Below are 26,426 nucleotides of genomic sequence, written 5' to 3'. Positions count from 1 at the left end.
AAAGAAGTCTTTAGGATATTATAAAAGACTGTCAGGTATAAAATTTAACTCAAAAGGCACTCATGACAGTGCATGCCTACAGTGCCAGCATTTGAGAGGCTGAAGTAGGAGAATCATGAGTTCCCATGTCAGTCTTGGCTACAAAGTAAGATCCTGTCTGAAAAAACAAAAAAAGTCAACTCAAAATGGATTAAAGGCAAAAGAAGGTTGCCTGTGGTATTAAACTACCATGCACATAAAGCACTTCAGAACATTAAAATAGATAAGGATTTTTTTTGGTGGGTGGGGGGTGGGGAGGCATTGAATGAGTAAACCATAGTAGAAAAAAATACCAAAAGTAAACACATGAGATTATAGTCAATTAAAAAGTTTCAGCTGACTGGACACACGGCTTACAGAATGGGAAAAAATATAAACTAAATATCTGACAATGGAATGATATCTAGAATGTATTATGAACTTCAAAACTACTTAGAGATAAAAGAAATTAAAAAATGAATAGTGGTCCTAAATAGACAGATCTCAAAGATGATATGCAAATGGCCAACAGGTATAGGACAAAAAGTTGCTCATCCTTAGGAAAATGCCAATCAAAACAACAGTGGGATATTACCTTAACCTTTGAATAGCCATTATAAAAGGAAAAGGATCTCTTACACATTGTTAGTGGGAATGTAAATTAGCACAGTCCTTTGTGAAGGTTCTTCAAAAAAACAAAACTACCATGTCATCCAGCAACCCCATTAGTGGATATATATGAAAAGATAATGATATCAGTATGTTGAAGAGATGACATCTTCCCATGTTTATTGTAGTTACTATTTGCAGTAGCTAAGAAATGAAAATGAACTTTGTTCATCAACTGACAAAATCTGGTACATCCACACTCTGGAATATTATTCAGCCATAAAATAGTGAAACCCTGTCACTTGTGATAGTACAGATGGAATTGATGGTCATTTATGTTAAGTGAAAACAGCTAGTCACAGAAAGACAAGTAGTGCATGATCTCACTCATTTGAAATCTAAATCAGTTAATCTCAGAATTTAATGACAGAATGATGATTACTAGAGGCCAGCCAGCGGGAGTTGTGAGGTGGACCAGAGGCAGAGGAAGGTTGATCATTGAGTATTTAGTTAGCAAGAGCAAGAAGTTCTGATGTGTTGTTGTCCTGTACAGTGACTAGATAGCAATAATGTATTATAAATGGCATTCATATTATACATAGGGTTTTCTATTAGTATCTACAATCCTAATTTTTTTTATATATCAATTAAAAATAAATTTAAAGAAAGAATGCTTAGATAGCAGTGTTAAGATAGAAGCCTGTGGAATGGTATTTCCCTAGGTAGAGGCAAGAGACCATGCCCAGTCTCAGGGTTATAGTGGTGATGGTGGAGCTGAAATCTCAGAAGTGTTTCCCTTTTGGAATTCCTAAAGGTATAATTTAAGATTTGGCATTTTAATATTGAAGAATTGTAAATATTGAAGTGGTGCTAAATTTCACTGATAGGTTTAGTAAAGTATGTCATAGTTATTATTAAGTAAAACTTGGATTTTTCATTTTCCTTTTTCTTCTCTTAGGTATATTGAAGCAATGGTTCATTGTGCTAGTACCCGGCACCCAGCTGCAATTGTAGATGATCTTCACACTAAAGTCCTTAGAGAAGCTGTCCAGAATAGCAAGACTACCTTCTCAGAAAATGTAAGACATTTTTAATTCATTGGGCATAGCAAGTTGAATATTCACCATGTTATAGAGTATCCAAACTTGAAAAATATGAATGTATCAAAATTTTATCAGCTAATTTTATTGGAATCTGTAGATATTTTGCAAAAGCTTTTGCATGCCCATTGGCTTCATAATAGATAGCACAAATAGATGTACTATGGATTACTACTACTACTTAAAGTAGTACTGCTAATACTAGTACTACTTAAAAGTCATAGCTTTATTCTTTTATTTTGAAAGTAGCTTAGTTCAGAGTCTTCTCTAAACAGCCCTAGCCCTAAGTGATGAGCATTCTTATTTTTTAGTTAAAGATTTATTTTATTTTTAATTGTTATATTGGTTAAGGATTTATTTTATTTTTAATTGTTGTATGTGTATGTGTCTGTGTGGGTTATGTCCACATGAATGTGGGTGCTCACAGTTGCCAGAGAGGGAATTGGATTCCTAGAAGCTAGAGTTACAGGCAGATGTGAGCCACCTGAAGTGGGTGCTAGAACCGAACTCTGGTCCTCTAGAAGAGTAGTGTGTTCTCTTAAGTGCTGAGCTATTTCTCCTGCTCCTTGTTGAACATTCTTTAGGACTGGTACTTTAATGTATTAAGAAGCTAAGTTAAATATATAATACTATATTTAATAATATATATAGGTAAATTTATATATAAACTTTTCTATATTTATATATACATATATATATGTGTGTGTATATATAAACTTTTCTCTGTTTTAATGTTGTTTCTTGCTAACTTCCATAAATTGAGTCCCTTCCTTTTCAGTGAGGCTTCTTGTGCAGCTGTTCTGTCCATGAGGCCAGTTGCTTAGCGACTATATCCTGATGTTTCTGATGATCCTCTTTTGACTTTCAAGTTTATTTGTATCACAGTTGAGTAGGAATCAGAGGAGAGGTGAAAGTGAACTTGAGGGTTCCTGGTGAACCAGTTACTCATTATGTGCTGGTCTCACATGTCAAACAGGTAGTTATGGTAGTATAGTATAAAGACAAGAAATTTGGAACTATTCCCAGCCAATAAAGAGACAGTTCTTGGGGGCTGGAGAAATGGCTGAGTGGTTAAGAGCACTGGCTGCTCTTGCAGAGGACCCAGGTTAGATTGCCAGCACCCACATGGTGGCAAACAACCATCTGTAACTCTAGTTCCAGGGAATCTGACTCCCTCTTCTGATCCCTGTGGGCATTGCATGACACGAGTGCACTTACATACAGCCAGTACACTCAGACACATAAAAAAAGTAATAATAAATAAAATGTTTTTTTAAAGCATGAGCCGGTTATCAGAAACCAAATCAGTGTTCAAGACTGTAGGTAACTTCAGTCTTCCTAAAACACAACCTGTTACTCTTACTATCTTTGTTTCTCTGTGGGTACATTTCACTTTAGTCCATGTTACTTTTTTCAGTCCTGTAAGCTGATCTTTTTGCTAGCTTCTCTAAAGCTTGAGTTTTAAGATCAGGTGTTAGGATGGTTGCTGGCATGTAGATAGTATGGGAGGAGGTGACAACACAGTACATACACTTGCTGTTGGGGATGACACAGAAATTATGAAAGGACTGGGAAATAATTCCACTCAATCCTTTCAGTTGTCTTCCAAGCAAGATGTTCGAGGAACAAAAATTGAGCACCCTGTGATAGGAACGACTAATCAAGGACAAGCTCAGACAAATGTCACAATGAAGCAAGATAATGTAACAATTAAAGGTCTGCAGGCTAATGTTAGCATACCAAAGGTAATCTTAAGCTTTCCGGACATGTTTTCCTAATACTTTACATTTCTCAAAGTGAATGGTGGTGGAACAGTTTTGATGACCTAATGTAGATTTTGTATATTTAAATAGTTTACTTAAGCAGAATATTGGCTAATATTTAGTAAAGTGTTCCATGTCCATCCAGTAAATGTTTATGGTCATTTTATTTATTGTTTGAGAATTTCATGCATGCATTAATGTGTTTTGATCAAATCCAGCCCATTCCCTCCTTTACGACTCCTTCCCCATATCACTTTTCCCTCCTAACTTCATGTATTCTTTTAGTGCTGTCAGTATGCACATGGGGGCCATCTGCTAGAGCACAGATGGTCTATCAGGGACCGCATTCCTGATCAAAGTAGACTATCTTTTCTAGCAGCCATTAGTTGACAATAATTCCTCAGCTAGGATTGGGACTTTCCCCTCCCCTGTCCATGCCGGGATTTTGGTTCACTTGATTTTGTGCAAGTCTTGTGCTTGAAGTCATGGCCTCTGTGAGTTCATGGGTGCATTGGCTCTATCATTTCATGAAAGCACTGCTTCATAACAGTCTTCCACTACCTTTGGCTCTTGCGATCTTTCTGTTCCATCTTCCTTGATGCCTTGAGGGTAGGGAGTGTAATACCGGTGTTCTACTTCTAATAGAGTACCCCACAGTCTCTTATTCTCTGTATGCTGACCAATTGTTTCTGTATTAATGCCCAAAAAAGAAACCAAAAATCAAAAAGAAACTTCTCATAAGGATTGATAGATTTACTAATCCTTGGGTATAAACATAAATATTTAGGGGGCAATTTAATAGTATGTCCATTTAGCAGAATAAGAGTAGTAGGTTGTCCTCTGGGATCTCTGATGTAGCCAGCCATGAGTTCTTGGCTCAGTTAACAGTACCAAGTATGAGTTCCATCTTGTGGATTGGGCCTTAAATCCAATCAGAAAGTGGTTATTCCATAACATTCGTGCCAATATTACAACAGTGGACATACTTTGACAGTAATTATGGCTATATTTTGAGAATCTATATGTATAAGCTTGACTTCCTCATCCTCAGATACATTGATATACCATTCTTAGGAGTAGTTTTTCATTTGCATTTGTATTTTAGATATATAGATATATAAATGACATCTTTTACTTTTCAACTCTGAAATATGTGACATTTGTGTGTTAGGTTAATTTATGCTTGTTACAAGCCTCAGTGGAAGAATCTTCAGCCACAGTTCCTAGTAGAAGTATGACTCATGTTTCCCTGGTAGCTTTGTGTTTTGACCGAATTGCTACGCAAGTTCGTATGAACAGGTGAAAAGATTTTATTAATTTGAGCCAAAGATTTTATTAATTTGAGCCATGGTTATTTGTTAGATGTGAAAAGAAGCCTTAGTTATCTTAAATTCATTTCTGAGAATTGTAATTTAAAATTTAGAATGGTTTTGAAAATTTAAAATTTTAGTTTGTAGATTAAAATATAATTTTAACCATTTTATATTTTTTATTCACAATTATTTTCAGTAAACATTGACTAATGTTATTAATATTGGTTTAATTAAGATGTAATATTTTCTTAAGTAAACCGTGTAGTTAAATATTTTCATTGAATTACATTATTTAAATGTTAACCATTTTATCCTTTTCTGTTTGCATTAAGAGGTGTGGTTGAAGAAACTTCAAATAATGTAGACCCTAATAAAACATCAAATTTTGATAGATATGTTCATGCTAGTAAGATGCAGCCCCAGTCATCTGGGTCTCTTAGGTCAAATGCTGGAGCAGAAAAAGGCAAAGAAATTGCTGCCAAGTTAAACATCCATCGAGTTCATGGGCAACTTAGAGGTCTTGATACTACAGGTAAGATTCACAAGTTTGTTTTTCTTTGATATTTATAAATGTAAGAAAATTTTACAAAATAGAATATGATTTTTTCCTCTGGATATTGGAACATTTTGATTCTAGGAAAGAGAAAGGTGTTATATTAAACTCACTGTATTTAACTACTCCATTCTTACTTTCTGGGCAGTATGGAAAATAAGTAATATGACCACAATTAGGAATTGTTTTATTACCATGTTTTGTTCGTAATTTCTATTGCTTGCTCATAGAACAAAGAACTTAATCTTTATAGGTTTTTTAAAAAATTGTTTGTTGTTCATTTTCCCAGTTCTATGCTGGGTTTTTATCTGTCTGAGTTTGCATGGGACTTGGTTATGGCTGACACCATTGCCATAAAACTGTATGAGCAGGTTCTCAGGAGCTTACTGTAGGACTCTGTTTCCATATGGTCATGCACCTCTTCCCGGGCGCTTACAATCTTTCCACCCCAAAAGATTCTAGATAGGCTGACTAGACCTCTATGGATGGACTTGCACTGGGGAACATCTAGGGACACTGGCTTGACAAAGTGAGCCTTAACAGGGATGCCAGAGTACATGGGCTCCAGTGAGGGATGAGGAGGCTATGGCAGGGTGCTGGTGGGGATGGGGGTATAAAGATGATTAAGATTGTTCGAGATGTTCTGTATGAAATACACAAAAGTTCAATTTAAAAAATTGTAAACCTTATTAAAAGAACCAATTGTAAAATTAATCTAGATGTCTTAATGTCCTTGGTGAGCTGGGAGAGAAAAGTAGATTGTTATATACTAGTTCATATTTTTTTAAACTATAGTGCTTTTTAGAGGTTTAAATGATGTCAGCATGTCATATTCAATTTATTTTTTAATTGAGTTTGTTAGTCTTGTTTGGGGTGATTGCCATGCCAAAGTCTGTATGCTGGGCAGAAGACAAATCCTGAATGAGCAAATGGCTTTCTTGAATATGCCCCCTGTGTCTTGTGGGTTCTGAAAGTGTCATGGTATCTAGGATTGTGTAACTGCTCTAATTTTCTCAGGGATTATTCACCACCCTGTGTATGAAGCCTCAGTGTTTGATCTGAGGCTTTCAAGATTTTTTAAAAAACTACCTGCAAACTATAGTACTAAAACTACAGCAAAACACTATAGCTCGAGTTTTAAAAGGTCTATAGTTTGTTTTGGTAAGCAGTTTGTATTTATACCAAACCTTACTTATATAACTTGAAATTCATCATCCCAGGTGAAATCTCATCAAAGACAAAACTCCCAATGAAATTCCAATGTGTACATTTGCAGAAAAATGCAAATGTTTTTGTTTGTGTGCACATTAGAGATACCACAGGAAGATGAAGTGCAATGCTTCAGGCTTCTCACCAGAGGTTCTCTGATGACTTTTGAAACTTTAATCTGTGAAACAGATTAGTCAAGAAATTTTGTAGATTTCTTACCTTATACCTCAAAGGAGGTTCAAGAGATTAAAGACAAATGCAAGTAAATAATCAAGAAATTTGAGAAACTATAGATGCACATTTTCTCATTAAACTGGAAACATTTTCTAATCAAAATGCAAAGAATGATATTTCCATATTATGAAATAATATATACCAATTGAAATGATGTCTTTGAAGAATTTTTAGTGATCTGCCTGAGGAAATTTCCTTTTACATGAAAAGTGGAACTAAATCTGTGTTTGCAAGATCATCTCTGAAAAGCTTAAAGGCAGTTTACTTTAAATTTGAGCAAATTATCTTTGAATGGCAAACTTACATTATACACACACGCACATACACACACACACGCACACATAATCTTTTTCATTTTCTGTATTTGCTGTAATCAGAAAAATGAAAAAAAAAGTAAGGTAGACTAAAAACTCCTCTCAACTACTCTGTTAGTTACTACATTTTATCTGTAAGCAGTGTATTCATAGCAATGTCTGTGATAAATTGCAATTTTATGAAATATGTTAGCTTAAAGCAGTCTTTTAATAAAAGGTATACTTTTCCCAGGAAATAAGGTTTTTCCTGAGCCTGACTAATTAACAAATAATTTTGTTTTGTAAAATGATGAAAAACTTCTTAAAGTACTTTATCACAAAGCTGAATTATTTAGCAGTTTACTTTGTTGTAGAGTACTCTGTGGTCTTTCAAAAACAGATGGATAAATTCCTTGTTAAGTATGGAATCTTTGAAATAGCATTAATTTAAAAAGTTTTCATTCGTTTATTTTTCTGTCCTTTTGCAATACTAAAATATCTTTTAGGACAACCATTGCCTGATCTCTTTTTTCATGTATCAGCATCTTTTATTCAGAACATTCATTTGCTCTTTGGATAACAGACATCGGGACCTGTGCCATCACTGCTATTCCTTTTGAGAAGTCCAAAGTTTTATTTACTCTTGAAGAATTGGATGAATTTACTTTTGTAGATGAGACAGATCAGCAGGCTGTCCCAGATGTAACTCGACTAGGTCCCAGCCAAGAAAAATGGGGTTGGATAATGTTTGAATGTGGACTTGAAAATTTAACTATAAAAGGTAAAGTTTTTGGTTTTGGTTTTTTTTTTCTCAAGTTCTGCTTAAGAGAAGACCTGTTGGTCCCATATTGGTGAAATTTGTTGGAAAGTTGTTAACTTTAGCAACCTCAATCAACGTAATTCAGCCAAAACTGTGGTACCTGGTATTGCCTATTGGGTAGATATCCATCCCAGTTACACAAGTGCCATTTCCCTGTACTGAATGATCCATAGCTGGATAGTGTCTCAACATCTCATACCTCCTTGCCTGAACAGAAGTCACTCTTAAGTGACAGGAGTCACTGGCTCCTTAGAGTCATTTCATAGTTAAAATCTTTAAAAATGGAATCATTGGTTTTTTAGAGCTTTTTGGCATGTAAAATGTAAATACTACATGTAAATTCTTCATTCAATGAAAGATGCTGACTTTTTAAGGGGAGAGGAGGAGAGGAAAAGAGGAAAGAAAGCACAAAGAAGGGAAGTTCTTGTGTGTTTATAAATAATGAAGTTGAGTTGTATGTAAGACTTTTATTCTTATACAATACAGTAAAGACTGCAATTCTAGTAGCTTCATGCCTGCACATTTTTACCTTGTAATTCAATTATACATAACTTTTTTTAGGTAATGGCAAAGTCCTGGTGAGGAAAAACTTGATCTTGATGAAATTTTATACAGGTGCCACAGAGTACAGCAGTGGAACATATACCAACTCTTTAACCAACCAACCTCTTCATTTTTATAGGAGGAAGACAATCTGGTGCAGTTTTATATAACAGTTTTGGAATTATGGGTAAAACTAATGTCACAGAAAGGGGTGGAATGCTGACATCCAATAATTCTTCTGATTCTCCCACGGGCAGTGGCTACAATACCGATGTCTCTGACGATAACCTTCCATGTGATCGAACAAGCCCTTCCTCAGATATAAATGGAAACTCTGTCTCAGATGAACAAGTTAGTGAATTTCTAATAATGGTTTGGAAGTAGAACTACACAATTCAAAATTAATTTCTAGAGTGTATCTGCTTGTCATTTCCTCTTTTAGATTTATGATGTCTGCCTAAATGTTAGTGATAACATTTTGGTGAATATTCTATGACTAGTGTATAATTCCTAAAGATAGATGAATATATACCTGTGAGACATGTTCCTTTCCATCATAATACTTAGCGTAATACCCTGCTCATGTTCAACACTTAATAAGCATTTGTTAAATTAGTGAATTAATAGAATTTAAGAAAATTAGGCCTTGTGTGTTTTGATGAATTTTAGCAGAAGCCATTTTTAATACTTATTTTGTTATTGATGATATTTTATGTAAGTTGTATTTTCATCAATAGCTGCTTATTTTAGATACAGTTCTAAGTAACTTATATTCAATTATTTTATTTTATTTTATGTATATGAGTATAATGCCTGCATGTTATGTACGTCCACCCATGTGGTGCAGTGCACACAGAGGACGGAAGAGGGCATCAGATCCCCTGGAACTAGAGTTATGGGCAGTTGTTACCCACCATGTGGGTTCCGAGATTCGAACCTGGGTCCTCTGCAAGAACAGCCAATGCTTTTAACCACTGAGCCATCTCTCAAGCCCTTCATTTATTATTTTTATTGTAGTAGAATTTCATGGTGGTGGATATGATATCAACAAAAATTTTCAAAATTCTATTTTGTGGAAAAGTTGGGCCGCTGATGCTTGGTGACCTTGGGAAGCAAATTTCTTTAGCTTCTTCCCTGTCTTCACCTGTAACAGGAGTACAGTGAGTCCATTGCCTCCAGAGACTGAAGAGTGAAGGAGACAGTACCCATGAAAAATTTTACTCAGTGCCTAGTACACAGCAAGGATTTAGTAAGTGTGTCCATAAAATAGGAACTTCTGATGATTTAGAAATTACTCCCATTAAAGTAAACTAAAAACCTCCAAAGAAAAAACTCTTCAATTAAGAAATGTATCATGGGAGGCTGAAGAGATAGCTCAGTGGTTAAGAGCACTGGCTGCTCCTGCAGAGGACCCAGGTTTTGTTTCCAGCACACACATGGCAGCTAATAGCCATCTGAAACTCCAGTTCAAGGGGATCTGATGCCCTCTTCTGGCCTCTGTGGACACTGCATGACATGGGAACATGCAGGTAAAACACTCATACACATAAAATAAATTTTTAAAGGAACTGGAGAGATCCCTCAGCAGTTTTGAGAGACTGGCTGTTCTTGCAGGAGACCCGGGTTTGATTCCTAGCACTACCACATGGCAGCTAACAACTATCTGTAACTGTAGTTCCAGGGAAAATCTGACACCCCCTTCTGACCTCCAGAGGCATTGCACAACACAGTACACTCTCATACATGCAGACAGTACACTCATACACATATAATAATAAATATATTAAAAATAAAAAAAGAACTATTATCTTGGGCACCCAATATTCATGGTTATAATCACCTCTGAACCCTAGGATCCTGGGGATTTATTCATTTATCTTTGTTTCTGTATGTGAGAGAAAGATGAGTTTGTGTTTACAGGTGCGGGTCTGGGCACATGCATGCTTCAGCACACAGCATGTGGAGGTCAGTTCTTTCTGCCTTTTTCAGACAGGTATCTTTGCTGCTGTGTACATCAGGCTAACTGGCCTTCGAGCTGCTGCCGATTCTTCTTTCTCTACCTCCCATTTTGCTATAGACTTGTGCTAGAATTATAGATGCTTATGTTACCCCTGGCTTTTTATATGGGTTCTGATAATCCAAACTCATGTTATCATGTTTGCTGAGGAAGTGCTCCCCTTGAGCCATCTTTCCAGCCCATGGGAATTAATTTTTATTTGATACATAGTTTGAGTTCATCAATTTCCACAATATCCAGATGGCTCAGCATTTGCCATGCAAGCCTGGTGACCTGAATTTGATCCCAAGGTAAAAGGAGAGAACTGATTCCATAGCTGTCCTCTGACCTCCACATATGGATCATGGTACACGCACCCATGCACAGATATCATGCACACATCTGCACACAATAATAATCAGTAAAATTTAAGAGTTAGCCCTTTAGAAGTATTTGGGAAAGATTAGCATTTTAATAAAGAAAATCAAGACATATCTTGGCTACTCACTGAAACAAGAGTTGGTTCAGCATTCTTTCTTCTACTATTAAAACACTTGACAGAATTTTAAGGGTTTTTCCTCCAGATACTATGCTCATGTTAGAAGTCCTTAGATTCCCTAATATTATTTCATTCAGGTTCTCTGTTTTATTGGCCTGGTTCTTTATGGAATTATTTCTCTTCAAATGTGAGTGTTCCCTGGAGGTTCTGTTGTTGGCACTAATTTCTTGCTGTTGTCTACTCCTTGATGCACTGCAAATTCCATTATGTAGTGGCATTCTTTCCTATCTTCTTCACAGAACTCCTGAACTGTGTTCCATGCCATTTATGCATGACATTGAAGTGTGTCATGGCTCCACAAGTGAAATCATTTGCTTCAACTTGAACATTTCTATAATTATTATATATAAGCCTCCTTTTGTTCCCCCTTCACATTTCAAGTTCTGCATCTTTATATATCCAGATACTTGGCTCACAGCTCCTTGGCCTGAAACCCATGGGGCAAGATGTATTTAAGGAATCCAAATTTCAGTTTTTATTTCTATGCTTTGTGATACTGAGGGTCAAACTCAGGGCCCTGTAACACGCTATGCAAGCGTTCAACTACTGAACTCTCCCCAGTGGTAGAGTGAGTTTGTTTTAAAAGAAAAGTAAGAAGCAGGCAGTTCTCTGTGAGATCAAGGTGAGCCTGGCCTACATAGTGAGACTCTGGCCAGCTGGATTACCTGGGTTAAATGACAAAAAAAAAAAAAAAAAAAAAAAAAAAACAGAAAAAGGAAATGAAAAAAATTTCCTTTCACTGTGTTATATATTTTTTAAATCGAAAAAGGGGAGTGGGGCTGGAGAGATGACTCAGCTGTTAAGAACACTGGCTTCTTTTCCAGAGAACACAGGTTCAATTCCCATCACCCATCTATCTGCTAACAACTGTCTGTAATTCCAGTTCTAGAGTTTCTGGCACCCTTTTCTGGCCTCTGAGGGCTTTTGCATCACACACACACACACACACACACACACACACACACACACACAAATAAATGAAAAAATGTAAAGAAAAACTTTTCAATAATAGGTGTGTATTCTGCGTATTATATAAATTCCTAGTGGGATCTAAGGCAGCAGTCTATCTTGAGATACTTTAGTAATTCTGAACACTACCACTAAAAACAACTCAGGTAACTAGTCTCTCTTCAAGATCAGACTGGATTTCCCTGCCACATTTATAAAAAATAAGTCATTTATTTGGAACTTGGCAGATTTTAGAAGAGATTGAACACTTACTTTTAATGACTAATATAATTACTCGTGAGATAGTCAAATTCTGAGGATACTCTTCATTTCTGCTCATGGCACAAAAATGCCATTGTTTTGTGGGGTTTTTTTTTGTTGTTGTTGTTGTTGTTGTTGTTGTTGTTTTGAGACAGGATATGTTACCTAGCCCAAGGTGGTCTAAAACTCACTGTGTAGGTAGCTCAGTTTGACCAAACTCATAATCTTCAGCCTCTTCGGTGCTAAAATTAGAGGCATGAACTGCCACACAAGCTTTTCTTTCCTTAACAAGCAATATGTAAAGTGACTTCTAAGTGGATACAATACAGAGGACTTTGCTTTTTCAATAGTGTGTTCTTCCATTCAGAAGAGTGATGATTGTACATTTCAGAAGTGTTACTCAATACAGAATCAGATTACTAGTGAATAAAATCACTAAGGTTTTTATTTTAAGGTATTAATTATTTGAATGTATACAGAATTATTTCGTATGGTACTTTATTTGGAAGTTAAAAATACTCTCAAAATCAAATGAAAAGTAGATTGCAGTAGGTAGCAGCAGACCTTAATTGTGTTACCCATTCTCTAACCTGTTGCCCATTCTCTAGTAGACAAGATCTCTTTGTCTTAATTTCTTTGTCTGGAAAAAAGTAAATCACTATCTAAGCAAATGTGGTTGAATGATATAATCAACTAAAACCCTTTAGTTCTAGGTCTTCTGATTTATAGTGTAGTATAACCGAGTTTTAAGACTATTCCTTAGAACCTTCAAGGATCCATAGACTTCTCAGAATCAGCAAAAGGTTGTGTTGAGCAAGAGTTGCAGTTCAAGGTTTTATGTAAAGGTATTGCCTGTTAAGTCTGATGGACCAAAAGGTATTACGCTTAAAACACTAGTAAACCTGTGTTGATGGTTATATATTATTAACTTTTTGACTTTTTATTTTATATAGGATGAAGGAGTCGAATCTGACGATTTGAAAAAAGATCTACCTCTAATGCCTCCGCCTCCAGATTCATGTAGCATGAAGTTAACCATTAAAGAAATTTGGTTTAGTTTTGCAGCTCCCACCAATGTGAGATCTCCTACACATGCATTTTCTAGGTGAAAAGAAAAAAGGGAATTAAAGTGTAATTTTGTCTGTTAATAACTTCCTCCTAATTTCAAATACCATATTATTTTGTTTCATGAATTTAGTGAATTATTTTTCTGACATATCTAATATCCTGTGAGTACTAAGATTGTCACACCTTCCATTTTTCCCACTGGGCACTTTCTGTAGACATTACTCTGTATCCAATTTCTTTCCTAGTATTTAGTTGTGTTTCTTTTCATTTCTGTCATACTTTTCCCCCTCTTCTGTTTGGAATGTCCATTTCTAATATTTCTTATTTATATTTTCATAATTCACCAGTGATTAAAAGGAAGGGAACTTTACTTAAGTAAAATAGGAGTAAGTGTTGTGCAAGATTGTTTGAAATACAAAGTTTGACAGTTATTCTTACATTTAAAAAAAATTTGTTTTAAAAGGCAGCTGAACCTTTTAAGCACTGCAACCCCAGGTGTTGGTGCATGGCTGGTTCCCATCGATCAACTCAAGTCATCTTTAAACAAATTAGAAACCGAGGGCACCTTGAGAATTTGTGCCGTTATGGGATGCATAATGACAGAAGCATTAGAGGTGTGTCTTTTAGTCATATAAGGTACCAGACATACTTTATTACTGAACATGATCCTTTACTATTAATAATTGTTGGAAGATACCAGATCTGAAAGTTCTTAATTACTTGATATCTTTGATTGTAGGATTTTTCATACATATCATTCTAAATCTTTTGTATGGTTTCAGAATAAAAGTGTACACTTTCCGCTAAGAAGTAAATACAACAGACTTACAAAAGTTGCCCGCTTTCTCCAAGAAAATCCTTCATGTTTACTATGTAATATTCTACACCACTACCTGCACCAAGCAAATTACTCTATCATTGATGATGCCACAATGGTGAGTATGAACTTGAAGGAGGCCACTGTTCTGTAGCAGGAATACTTATGTACAAGTTGAGATCCCAGGGGGATGTCTAAAGGAGAAATGTGGTTAGAAATACAGGTCAATAGACAGTATTGTGCTCAGATGGGGGTGGCCAACATGTAGGAGTTGCCAGCACAAAGGTGTTAGAAGCTGTGGTTGTGAATGAGCTTCTCAGAATGATCTGTTGAGTGAGAAACTTGTTAAGGATGGAATTCTGAAAAATGCCAAGCATCACAGAAGATAGGGAGGTTGGATAGAGCTACAGCAAATGTTGAGAAGGGAAGTCAAGAACTGAGACAGCTGTCTTAGAAGTTTAAAAGAATAAATTTCAAGATAGAAAGTAATCCCTAAAGTCAAACTTCACATAGTGGTTTAATAAAAATAAACTGATTAATCATAAAGAGGAGAATATATAATGGCAGAATTCATCCCTACCCCTAGAAAACCAGAAAATCATGATTAGGATTTTAAGATTTTGATAACATCACTTGTATTCTCCAGACTTCTAGGAAGTAGAGCATACACAAAGTATTTACTCAAATTAGATATCACTGTACCAGTATTATTAATGACCAGCCAAACCTTTGGCCACACAAATGAAGACTCTTTGGTAAGTTGTGGATTTTTAAAAGATACTTAGTCCCGAGACTGGCATAGCACTTCCTACTATGAAGATTGTGAGTTGCACAGTGCAAGCCTTACTTACCCATTTTAGTTATGGTCAGAGAAGTTAGAGCAGAGAAAATTGCTGGAATTTACTATGGATGATGCCCTACCACATATATTTTCCCTGTGAAAGGAAGAGGAACAAGATGGCCCTTGGGTCTAAGCAGGAAAGGGCAGGCCTGATGTTCTTCAGAAAGTGGATGGGCTGATCCCTGCCCCCTTGTAAATGGTGCTCTTTGGCCTAATTAACCATTTGTCCTAATGTGAGGAATTATGGAGAAGAGAGAATTACAATTTTCTCTTCAGGTTGCAGCTGTGGTAGGAAAGTAGCCAAAAGTTACATTCTTGTAATCATCATCATTATGGTAAATGTATTTTAAACTGTATATTATTACTGATAATACATTTAACTTTCAGGAATATTACAAATCCATTTATGACCAGCATTTAATTTGCAGCAATTTATTTTAATGCTTAATGGTAGTGATGATAGCTAATCTTTGAAGTGAATAATTTTATTTCCTTTCAGCTTAGTGAATCTTCCAAGAAGCTTAAAATTATGAATCTTCATTTGGGTTAGAAAAGTAAAAGTGGATTAAATGCTTCTTTAAAAAAAAGTATCAATTTTGAGCCCTGTGTGGTGGCATGCTCCTTTAATCCCAGCACTTGGAGAGGCAGAGACAGACAGATCTTTGTGTGATTGAGGCCATTCTGGTCTACATAGTGAGTTCCTGGCCTGATGGAACTGCAGAAAGACTTTGTCTCAAAAAAAAAAAAAAAAAAAAAAAAAAAAAAAAAACAGTAACAAAAACAACAAAACCCAATTTTATATATCCCATATTTGATGTTATATTCACCTGAAGCTGCTATGGTGTTTTATGACAGAAATATACAATGCTATATTTAGTTCGGGTTCTGTATCAGTCTATTTTCTCTTATGATGATGAAATACCCAGGGCTGATAATTTATGAAGAAAAGATGTTTCCACAGTTCTCAAGGTCCCAGGGCATGACACTAGCATCAGTGTGGCTCTGGTGAGGATGAGAAGCCCTTGGCAATGGCCTTGTGGTAGGCGTATAAGTGAGAGGGAGAGATCACCTGGCAAGACAGGAAGCCAGAGACCAGGGAAGGACGAGTCTTGCTCTTTTATAACAGCCCAGCAAAACCTAACCAGATCCCAGCAGAACATCCCAGCAGAACTGCAGTAATGCATTCTGAGACCATTGTCTCTAGTGATCACCTTTGGGGTACACCTTTCACAGCTTCTGCCACATTTCAGATGCTGCCATACTGGGAACCTAGCTTCTAACACATGAAACCTTGAGAGTCATGTCAGACTATGTGGAGGGATAGCAGGTTCTAGTCAACTGGGAAGTTGGGGTGATGGAGGGCAAATTATTTCAGTGTTACTTTCTTTATCTCTAAATGGGCATTTTTAAGATTTAAATGAGTAAAGCTTTACAAAACATTTAAATGATAACTTACTATAGTTTACTTACAAGTTGTCATCATTACAGAGTGATGGACTTCCTGCTTTGGTAACTTTAAAGAAAGGTTTAGTTGCTTTGGCAAGGCAGTGGATGAAATTCATTGTGGTGACACCTGCCTTTAAGGGAGTTAGCTTACACAGACCAGCTCAGCCACTAAAACCTCCAGTTGCTGTGGACCATGAACCTGAAGATGGACTTGGTCTGGACAATGGAGGTGGTCTTCAAAGTGACACCAGTGCTGATGGAGCAGAGTTTGAGTTTGACGCAGGTAACTTTAGCTTAGGGTGCTTTCTTTCCTTAGCATAATCACTGTGGTTTTTGTTCAGGTAAGTGCATCTTGAGGAAATATAGATTTATATCAATAACATGCCTATTTAAAATATACCCATCAAGACCCTTTTCCTAACTGTTGCATTCTTAATCACAAGGTACTTAAAATAATTTTAATAATTTTTGTCCCAAATTTTAAAATACTGTGGTTTAATTATACAAGTGTGAATTTTATTAATCCAAATTCATTACTTTGGATTCTTTTAATTTATTTGTTTTTGTTTTATGTATATGAGCATTCTACCTGCATGTATATAAGCGTACCTGTATCATATGATGCCTGTGGAGGCCAGAAGAGGGGCATCGTATCCCCTAGAACTGGAGTTATAGGTGGTAGTTAGCTGCCATTTGGGTACTGGGAACCAAATCCATGTCCTCTGGAGGAGCAGCCACTGCTCTTAACCACAGAGCCAGCCCCCTACTTTGGAATCTTTTTACTGACTGGATTTTATACTTTTGATATTGTGAAATACAGTAGACAAATCTGTCCAATACAAAGATAGCGTTGTATAGCCAAGTATTTAAAACAAAACCCCCATAAATAAAACCTACCTTTTTAAAATTATTTTTGCTCATTTACCGATTTTTTGTTTTGTTGATTTTTTTGTTTTTGTTTTTGTTTTTTTGAGAGGGTCTCCCTAGTCTCAGTCCACCTAGAACTTATTTTTAAATGAGTTTTAGCTTATTGCTTGTGTATTATATCCTTATGTAAATTTGGGACCTATGCCGAGCCTATAACTCTTTTAATGAAATGGTTGAGTCTCAACATGGTTACGATGTCTTTCTGAAATGTATATACATATTTTAATTCTTTGGCAAAGGTTAATTCTTACTGTGATGCTAGATTATCTTGCAATAGTTTGAAAAATTTAAGAGTACTGTGGGAGTGGTACTAAAATTAGAGCTTTCAGAACTTTTAATAGATAAATGTTTTAAGAATTAGGCTGGATTTTTTTTTACTTTCCAGAATTTGAGTAATGCATAGATGTTGTAAAGGACAAGTGCAGAGTGGGTGTTCATTTACAGAATTCTGTACAATCTAGAGGGTGGTTGAATTGGTTTCTAATTCCTATATAATTTACATGGACTATGTAAGAGATTGAATAGTAGTAATTTATTCCTTTGGGTGAGTGAGCAGATTACGGTTGAGGAAAAAGGAAAGAAAAGTGTAAATATTATTAAAATATCTTACAACTTTTCAGATCATGAAAATAGATTATAATTATACAAACCAGAATGTTGGTTGATGTTTCAAGAAAATGTGTAATAATGCATAACTCATTTTAAATTGTTTCAGCCACAGTCAGTGAACACACAATGCTGCTAGAAGGAACAGCTAACCGCCCACCACCTGGGAACTCTGGACCTGTCACTGGAGCTGAGATAATGAGGAAACTTTCTAAAACTCACACCCACAGTGACTCTGCATTAAAAATAAAGGTATATTTTGGCTAGAGTTTAAAACTTTAAGAGGTAACTTAAATTTTTTTGTTTCAATATTAAAGTATATTAAATGACCACCGTAAATGCTCATAGTTTTTTATGTTGGAATAATTTGATTAGTATATACATTTTAATTTATATATTTCCTTGAAAATTGTATCATCTATAATTGATACTTAAACACTATTCTACCAAACCACAATGCTCTTTATTACCATGCTACATAACATCCAAATTTGAAAATGTTGATAATCCTGTCATTTACAGCTTTTTTTAAAATTTACTTTTATTTTATGTGTATGAGTGTATTTCCTGCGTGTATGTAAGTGCACCCATGTTATGCAGTGCCAACGGAGGCCAGAGGGTGGTTTCAGATCCCCTGGAACTGGAGTTATAGACTGTTGTTAGCTGCCATGTAGGTGCTGGGATTTGAACCTGGGTTTCCTGCAAGAGCAGCCAGTGCTCTTAACTGCTGAACCATCTCTCCATCCCTGTTATGATTTTGCTGAGGGCTTTTTGACAGTGCATTGTAAATATAAGATATGTATTTACTACACACACACACACACACACATACACACGTATGGCCATATATTTATATGGCCTTAATTTACAAATTTAATATATGCTTCATAAGAGGAACAATATAGTAATGTAGCCAAGTGAGTAGAAGAGCACTTGGGAACCATACCCTTCATTTGAATCTTGCTCTGTGACAAGAAAAGTTTTGAAGTACATTGGGTGTCACTTTTTTCATTTATAAAGTGGAACAAAAAGAATATCTAGCACTTAATAATTTATGTTGTTACAGGTTATTTCTTTTGCTAGTTTGCTTTCTAAGAACTGAAAGCAACACTTAATGGCTTTACTTTCAAAGTCTTACATTGATACTTATAATCCCTAAGATAAAGAATTTTGACAATATTGAAATATGAAATTTCTAAATAAAAATTAAGTAAAACAGAAAAATACATGAAAAAAGGGCTAATATCCTAATACAGAGAACAACAAAAATCTTGTTCTAATCACTAAGAAAAAGCCCAAGTAGAAGAAAAGATAAAAATAGGTCACAAAAATATGTATGCACAAGAAGATATATTTTCTTCTAGCTAAATGTAAAATAAAATATTTCCATTTTTACCTATCAGATTGAATACTAAAACTTTTGATATTGTACATTATAGGTAAAAATCTAAGAAAACAGTTCTCTTCATATTGTATATTGTATTGTTGCTACTTTTTTTGAAGGATAGTGGCAAGTATGTGTCAAAATTTAAAACAAGATGCCTTTTAATGTCCAGGCCTAGTCATTCTATAAATGATCATAAATGACCAGACAATTTCTAGAACATTAATTGGCAACACTATTTATAGTGGGTAAATAATGAATTAAACCTTGGAGAACTGATAAGTTATGTGTGTTGGTATAGATGCCTACTTTGAATCCTTGAGGAAGGAAATCTGTGAGCAGGTGTGGACATCACCAGAGTAGCATGGATCAAATTAACAGTAAATGATAGGGGGTGTGTGTGTGTGTGTGTGTGTGTGTGTGTGTGTGTGTGTGTAATTTAGGGAGGTAGATAAGAAACAAGAAAGCCTCTGAAGAAGAAGCGATCTAGAAGTTTAGAACACAGAACTTTCTTTTGAAGCTTTCTTGCTTTTGAAGTTTTTATTCTGTGTAAATATGCCTTTTTAATTAAATATTCAGTTAAATATGTTAATTTTAAACATTCAGTAATTGATTGCTGTATTATTGGACATATTCTACTTGCACAGTAAGACTGCTGGAGACTTTATTTTCTTAATCTCTTAATCTTGCCCACATTTTTCCCTCCCAATTGACAATGTCATATTTGGGTATGTTGCTAATAATATTGTTATGTTTCAGAAAAAAAATGAATAGTCTTTATTTATAAATTATGAAAGGCCTCCAAAAATTAAAATTCCAAATGTGAGACTGGAGAGATAGTTCAGTGGTTAAGAGCACTGGCTGCTCTTGCAGAGGACCCAGGTTCATTTTCCAGCACCCATGTGGTAGCTAACAGCCATCCATAACTCAGCTCCAGGGTATCTGACACCCTCTTCCAGCCTTGGTGGATGTTGCATGCACAGGTGCATTTCTATACATGCATACAAAACACTCATAAATTAAAAATAAATTGTAAAAAATTTAATAAAGCCGGGCGTGGTGGTACAAGCCTTTAATCCCAGCACTAGGGAGGCAGAGGCAGGTGGATCTCTGTGAATTCAAGGCCAGTGTGGTCTACATAGTGAGTTCCAGGACAGCTGGGACTACAGGGAGGCCCTATCTCAAAAAGACAAAAAAAAAAATTTTTTTTTCATAAAATTACAAGTATGTTTCAGATCTCTGCTTTTTGGGGTAAACTCTTTACAGGCTGAGCCATCTCCCCAGCTCTGATCTCTGCTTTCTGAGATCTTTTTGTTTGTGTTTTTCTGTTATACTTTAAATTGATCCAAAATTATAATCTTAGATATGACAAAACAGACATTGCAAAATCCTTTACCTTTTCTTTTTTTACTTAATTTATTATTTTTATTTTATGTGTATGAGTGTATTGCCTGCATGTATGTGAGTGCACCCGTGTCGAAGAGGGCTTCGGATTCCCCTGGAACTGAAGTTAAGAATGGTTCGTAGCCAGCATGTGGGTGCTGGGACTCGAACCCAGCTTCTCTGCAAGAGCAGTTGGTGCTGTTAGCTGCTGAGCCACCACTCCAGCCCCATTTCTTTACTTTTTCCTTTCTCATTGAAGAATTGCTAAAATTTTACTGTTCTCCAGAGAATCATATCTTAACACAGAGGTTTTATTATTTTTTAATTTATTATTATTATTATTTTCAAAGTACTAGAAGGGTTATTGTTATAGTCTCATTCCTGTTGCTATGACAAAAAGCAACATAGGGGAGGAAAAAGTCTATTAAAATTCCAAGTTACAGCCTATCCTTTCTGGAAAGTCAAATCAGGAACTCAAGTGGCTTGTCACTGTATGCATCCTTGATTGCTTGCTCTCAGCTAGCTTTCTCACTGTCTTACACCGTTCAGGAACCCCAACGGGCTGATGCCACCACCAACAGGCTGGGTCTTCCCACATCAATCAGTAATCAAGACATAGCCATAAGCCAACCCAATCTTTACAATTCCTCATTAAGACTCTCCTCCCAGGTGATTGTAGGCTATGTCAAGTTGACAGTCAAAACCAACAAAGAGTAAGGTATCAAGAATTTGGGGGTAGAACTCAGGCAAATAGTTTAAAAATCTGATTTTTTCCATGCTTGATTATTTATAGAAGTGATTTTTCTTTTGTGAGACAAAATTAATCACCTACTTTGAAGAACTTATTAGGTGTTAAATAAGTTATTATTTGCATGACAAGTGTTTAGAATGGTTTAAGTGCTCTTTACCTCCTTCAACCATATGCCTCCTTCCTTTCCCCCACCTAAGTGAGAGCATGTGAGAACATCAGATCTTTGTGCTTCTTGCTAACACCTCAGGAACCTTTGCTCACCTCCAGTGAGAAAGTGCAGGGAAGGCTGCTACATGAAGACAGCCCTTCTTTCTTTAGTTTTGGTGTTGGTGGTTTGTCTTTATTTTGTTTGGTGTTTTTTAATGTTTATTTCTGTGTGTGTTTTGATTGGTCTGATTTATTTTTTGCTTGTTCATTTTTTAATAAAGGTCTTGATACACACACACCACCACCACCACCACCCACTCACCCTTGGCTCACCTGGAATTTATTATGTAGACTAGGCTGACCTAGAACTCATGGCAGTGCTCCTGCCTCAGCTTCCTGATTACAGGGATTATAGATGTGTAACACCACTATGCTTGGCTTGGGACCAAGACCTTACTTTTGATGCTGTCAGTAGTCATGTTACAGGTTTTCCGTGTATATAACTATTAATTTTTCAAGGAAATGTGTGTATAAGGAAGACTGTTTCTGGGTATCAGGTTGCTGGTTTGAGAAGTAACAGGTGACAGAAGTACTTCAGGCCACTATTTTTTATTCTTTAGTAGTCATGGGAATATTCTTAACACCTCTGCAAACACTCATAAAGTTCTGATGCCCTGTCTACTGGTCCGCTAGATACTAACCAGCATTTTATTTCCTATGTTCTGTTTGATATGCTGTTCTATGATTCCCTCTTCAGCTTTAGGAGCAAATTAGTAATTCATTCTTATAATAAAGATTATACTTCAATATAATGAGAATGGTCCTTAGTATTGCACTGTAGAGCTGTAGAACATACTTCTTTTACATTTGAAACTTAGTGTAATCCTAGCAGACATAGTCATTGTGAGTATTAATGGGCAGAATAGCTAGCAGCAACAGCAGCTGTCCTGGTGGTTGTAATCATCATCAGTCATTTTGTATGTGTCAGGAACCCTGCCTTGTTCATTTTGTAGGGCATTCATCCATATCATTCTCTGAGTTACACTAGTGGAGACACAGCTACAGATTCTCCGGTGCATGTTGGACGTGCTGGGATGCCAGTAAAGGAGAGTCCAAGGAAGGAGAGCCTTCTCAGCTACCTGACTGGAAGCTTCCCGAGTCTGCACAACCTTCTGGAAGGCACTCCTCAGAGAAGTAGTGCCGCTGTAAAAAGTAGCTCCTTAACGAGAACAGGTACTTCCCTTACACTTGATAAGTGTAAATTTACTTTTAATGGGGCTGGCGAGATGACTCAGCAGTTAAGCACGCATGCTGCTCTTAACAGAGGTTACCAGTTCAGTTCCCAACACATATCAAGCAATTTACCTGTAACAGCTCCAGGGGATCCGATGCTTTCTTCTGGACTCCACAGGCATACAAAGATACATACCTATACATGTAATTAAAAATATAATCTTTAAATAAATTTATTTTTGTTGGAAATTAGAAAAAAGTTGATTAAATATTTTGGTTACATAGCTAATCTTTTGTAGTGAACTTTGTTTTTGAGACAGTATTTTAGAGGAAAATTGTAGGTCTTCATGCCCTTCATTTGCATTTTCAAGTTAATGGTGACTAATGCCAACCTAGATATTTTCTAGGTGATGTTGAGACTAAAGAATGCAGAATCATTACCCTATGATAATAAAAATCAGTTTAATACTTTATTAACACCTTTGGATCTAGGTACTGACATCATGTAGCATAGTTTAAAGATACCATATAACATTATCTGTTGCATTTTCTGTTACACAAGTAATTCTGTACTCCGTAAATTTGTTTTCAGGAAATACAGTGGCCACTGACATGTTATCTGAGCATCCTTTGCTATCTGAGCCATCCTCTGTGAGTTTCTATAATTGGATGTCAAATGCTGTGGGTAATCGTGGAAGTGTGGTACAGGAATCTCCTGTTACAAAATCAGGACATAACAGTCTTCCAACAGGTATTAAAATTGTCATTTTTAGCTTACGTGTCTTAAATAGCATAGTAATAGCAAAATCCTATTTCTTGCAAGATAATTAAACTGTCAAACATTTAACTACTATTTAGTTGAAATTGGACTATTTCAGAAAGCAGTGAACCGTCACTCAGTGTTGTGATGTTAAATATGAAACAGAACTGAAACAATTGAGAAACTTCCATTTTAGGTGGCTGGTTTAATATTCACAACACACCAAACGGAGATAGATTTTAAAAAAATGTAAATTGTAGTTACAGCGTAATACACTTACATTACAGAAAGTACTTTTAATTTGTTTCACTCCCTCTGAGACATAATAGCCATTATTCATAGAATCTTAATAGTTACTTAAATATTTAATTAATTCTGAAGGATAATAAGAGCAATTGAGTAAGATTCTTCAAGAAGAGAGACAAGTGAGGGACATGTGTTAATTTTAAAAGAACTATATAAGAAAACTGGCAGAAAATTTACCAGAAGTCTAAGTATACCTCCCTTCCTTTTCCTGTTTTTCAAGGTTTTCTAATACATAGGTATATATCATTTTCCTGGAAAAATATATATACATACATATTTAACTTTTTGTGGGTAGTTTTTGTTTTTGTTTTGTTTTGAGACAGGGTCTCCCTGTAGCTCCAGTGGTCCTGGAATTCACTATGTAGACTAGGCTAACCTTGACCTCACAGAGATCTGCTTGCCTCAGCCTTCAAGGTGCTGTAATAAGGTCTATGCCATCACTCCCAGATAAAAGTATATATTTTTATATATGAAAGAATATTGACACTGAAAGCAGTAAAAATCTTTGAAACAGCTATTTGAGCCTAGTATAGTGGGGCACACCTTTAGTCCCAGCACTCAGGAGGCAGAAGCAAATGGATCTCTGTGTAATGGAGCCCAGCCTGGTCTGTACAGTGAGCTCCAGGCCAGCTGGGGCTCCAGGGAGACCCTGTCTCAAAACAAAACAGACAAACAAACGACCCCCCAAAACAAAAACAACTATTTGAATAAAGTAAATATTTTCAGATAGAAATTACAAAACTATGAAAAGTAGTTGATTGTAACTGCTTAGTCAGCCCTTTCACTTGCTGGTACCCTTAGTTTGGAGGTGATCTGAATTCTAACTGCATGCCAGTTCTTAGCATTGGTCCTTGGTTGAAGAAAATGGAAGGCATTCTGCAGTTTTGATGTCTTCCTGCTATCAGTTTTACAGTTGTGCAGAGTGACACTAGTTTAAATTTGAGAGAGCCAGAATGGAACACTCCATCTCCATGGTAGGTCCTTGGCCTGGGAACTTAAATGTTAAAGGGAGTGCTGAAGAAAGCAATAGATTCCTTTAGTTTTGTTCTCAGGAAAGCATAAGTATGATTTGATGACACCTGTGACTTTTGCCCTGCTCCATCTGCTTTCTGATTCTGTCTGGTAATTTTGTCAGTGCATAGCTGATGGAATATCAGATCCTTTTCAAAGATTTTTCCAGCCATGAAATTTTAAAGTTTGGAAAGACTGGTTCTAGTACATATGTAAAAATCACTGTGCTTTCTGAATATTTAATTTTATTTTTCATTAATAAGTCGCATTTGTAAAATAACCTCCAACTATCATTTTTTTTCTTCTTTTAAGCGGTCTGGTAAGGGTACTGCAGCATAGGTTTCAAGTTTGCCTTCTATATCTTTTTTTCTTTTTATTTCCAAATGATTTTTATTTTACTTTTGAAAATTTGCTCTTAGGTGTGGCACCCAATCTTCCTACAATACCCTCAGCCTCAGATTTCAACACAGTCTTGTCTAGTGACCAGAACACCCTAGATGGCACACATTCTCAGCACAGCACTAGTCAGGATGATGTGGCAGGTGTGGAAGAAGCTAACCAAGGGTTTCCTGCTGTTCAGCTTGCTGATGCACAGGTGAGCTAGCCTGCTTTACCTAATCCTGATGTCACCTCTTTCAGCAGAGTTTAGCACCAGGAACCAGCAAGCCTCAGGTACCTGGAGTTCAAATGAAATCTTGATTCTGTGGCTGTGGGCTAAAATCCTTCATGTAAAACAGGAGGAGCCTTTTAAAAGTACATGGATTAATTATGAATGCAAATAGGATATCATTAATTAAAAGTTTCATATAATATTTTTGTTATATGTTAAAAATTGTCTTGAGGCTAGAAAGGTGGCTTAATAGTTAAGAGCACTGGCTGCTCTTGCAGCAGACCCTGGTTCGATTCCCAGCACCCACTTGGCAGCTAGCAACTATCTATAACACCAGTTCCAGGGATCTGATACCTTCTTGCAACATCCACAGGCATTGCATGACACAGGTGCACATATGTGTAGGCACTATGCTCAAATACATAAAAAAATAAAAACAGAGTAAGTAAAAATATTTTTTAAAAATTGACTGTCGCATGATTAGAAAGTTAAATTCAGTCACATCCTGCACCCTTTAATGTAAAGGTAAGATTTTACTAACTGAACAGTTGGGAGATGCTAGTTTTTTTTTGTTGTTGTTGTTTTTTGTTTTGGTTTTTTTTAATTAGAAGAAGCATTTCATTACAACAGCATTAACCTATTCAATAACATTTTTCTGAGCTAGGGTACATCTCTTTCAAAATTGGCTGTACATTTCTAGGTTTACAGATGAATTATTATGCTTATATAATCTTTTACTCATTATAAACTCTATAAGACATAAAATTAAATGAGGTTCCAACGTTTAAAAAAGATCTCCACTTCGTTGTCAAAACACACAGTTTCATAAAGAAAAATTCATTTTAAGGCAATTGACATTGAGGTGTTTTCACGTACATTTCTAATCTCTATATACATGACTATCACTGGTCACAGTC

At 36.0% G+C, this 26,426-nt stretch overlaps 1 protein-coding gene across 13 annotated transcripts in view; it reads left to right on the top strand.

Annotated features, from left to right (window-relative positions):
• The window catches only part of Kiaa1109 (KIAA1109 ortholog), a 249,263-nt gene that overhangs the window by 116,683 nt on the left and 106,154 nt on the right, over positions 1–26,426 (top strand). For all 13 annotated transcript variants that reach the window (XM_029554131.1, XM_029554129.1, XM_029554128.1 and 10 more), the window contains exons 33-46: positions 1,586–1,706; positions 3,326–3,472; positions 4,662–4,789; positions 5,136–5,335; positions 7,676–7,873; positions 8,595–8,806; positions 13,173–13,324; positions 13,751–13,901; positions 14,070–14,222; positions 16,434–16,674; positions 18,034–18,176; positions 22,603–22,822; positions 23,415–23,573; positions 25,319–25,494. In XM_029554131.1, coding sequence (XP_029409991.1) covers positions 1,586–1,706; positions 3,326–3,472; positions 4,662–4,789; positions 5,136–5,335; positions 7,676–7,873; positions 8,595–8,806; positions 13,173–13,324; positions 13,751–13,901; positions 14,070–14,222; positions 16,434–16,674; positions 18,034–18,176; positions 22,603–22,822; positions 23,415–23,573; positions 25,319–25,494 — 2,401 coding nt within the window. The remainder of the gene's footprint in view (positions 1–1,585; positions 1,707–3,325; positions 3,473–4,661; positions 4,790–5,135; positions 5,336–7,675; positions 7,874–8,594; positions 8,807–13,172; positions 13,325–13,750; positions 13,902–14,069; positions 14,223–16,433; positions 16,675–18,033; positions 18,177–22,602; positions 22,823–23,414; positions 23,574–25,318; positions 25,495–26,426) is intronic.

The sequence above is a fragment of the Nannospalax galili genome, unplaced genomic scaffold (genome assembly GCF_000622305.1).
Source record: "Nannospalax galili isolate Female #2095 unplaced genomic scaffold, S.galili_v1.0 scaffold64, whole genome shotgun sequence".
Lineage (NCBI taxonomy): Eukaryota > Metazoa > Chordata > Mammalia > Rodentia > Spalacidae > Nannospalax > Nannospalax galili.
Note: the sequence above shows the minus strand (reverse complement) of the source record. Positions and strands in the feature narration are given on the sequence as shown.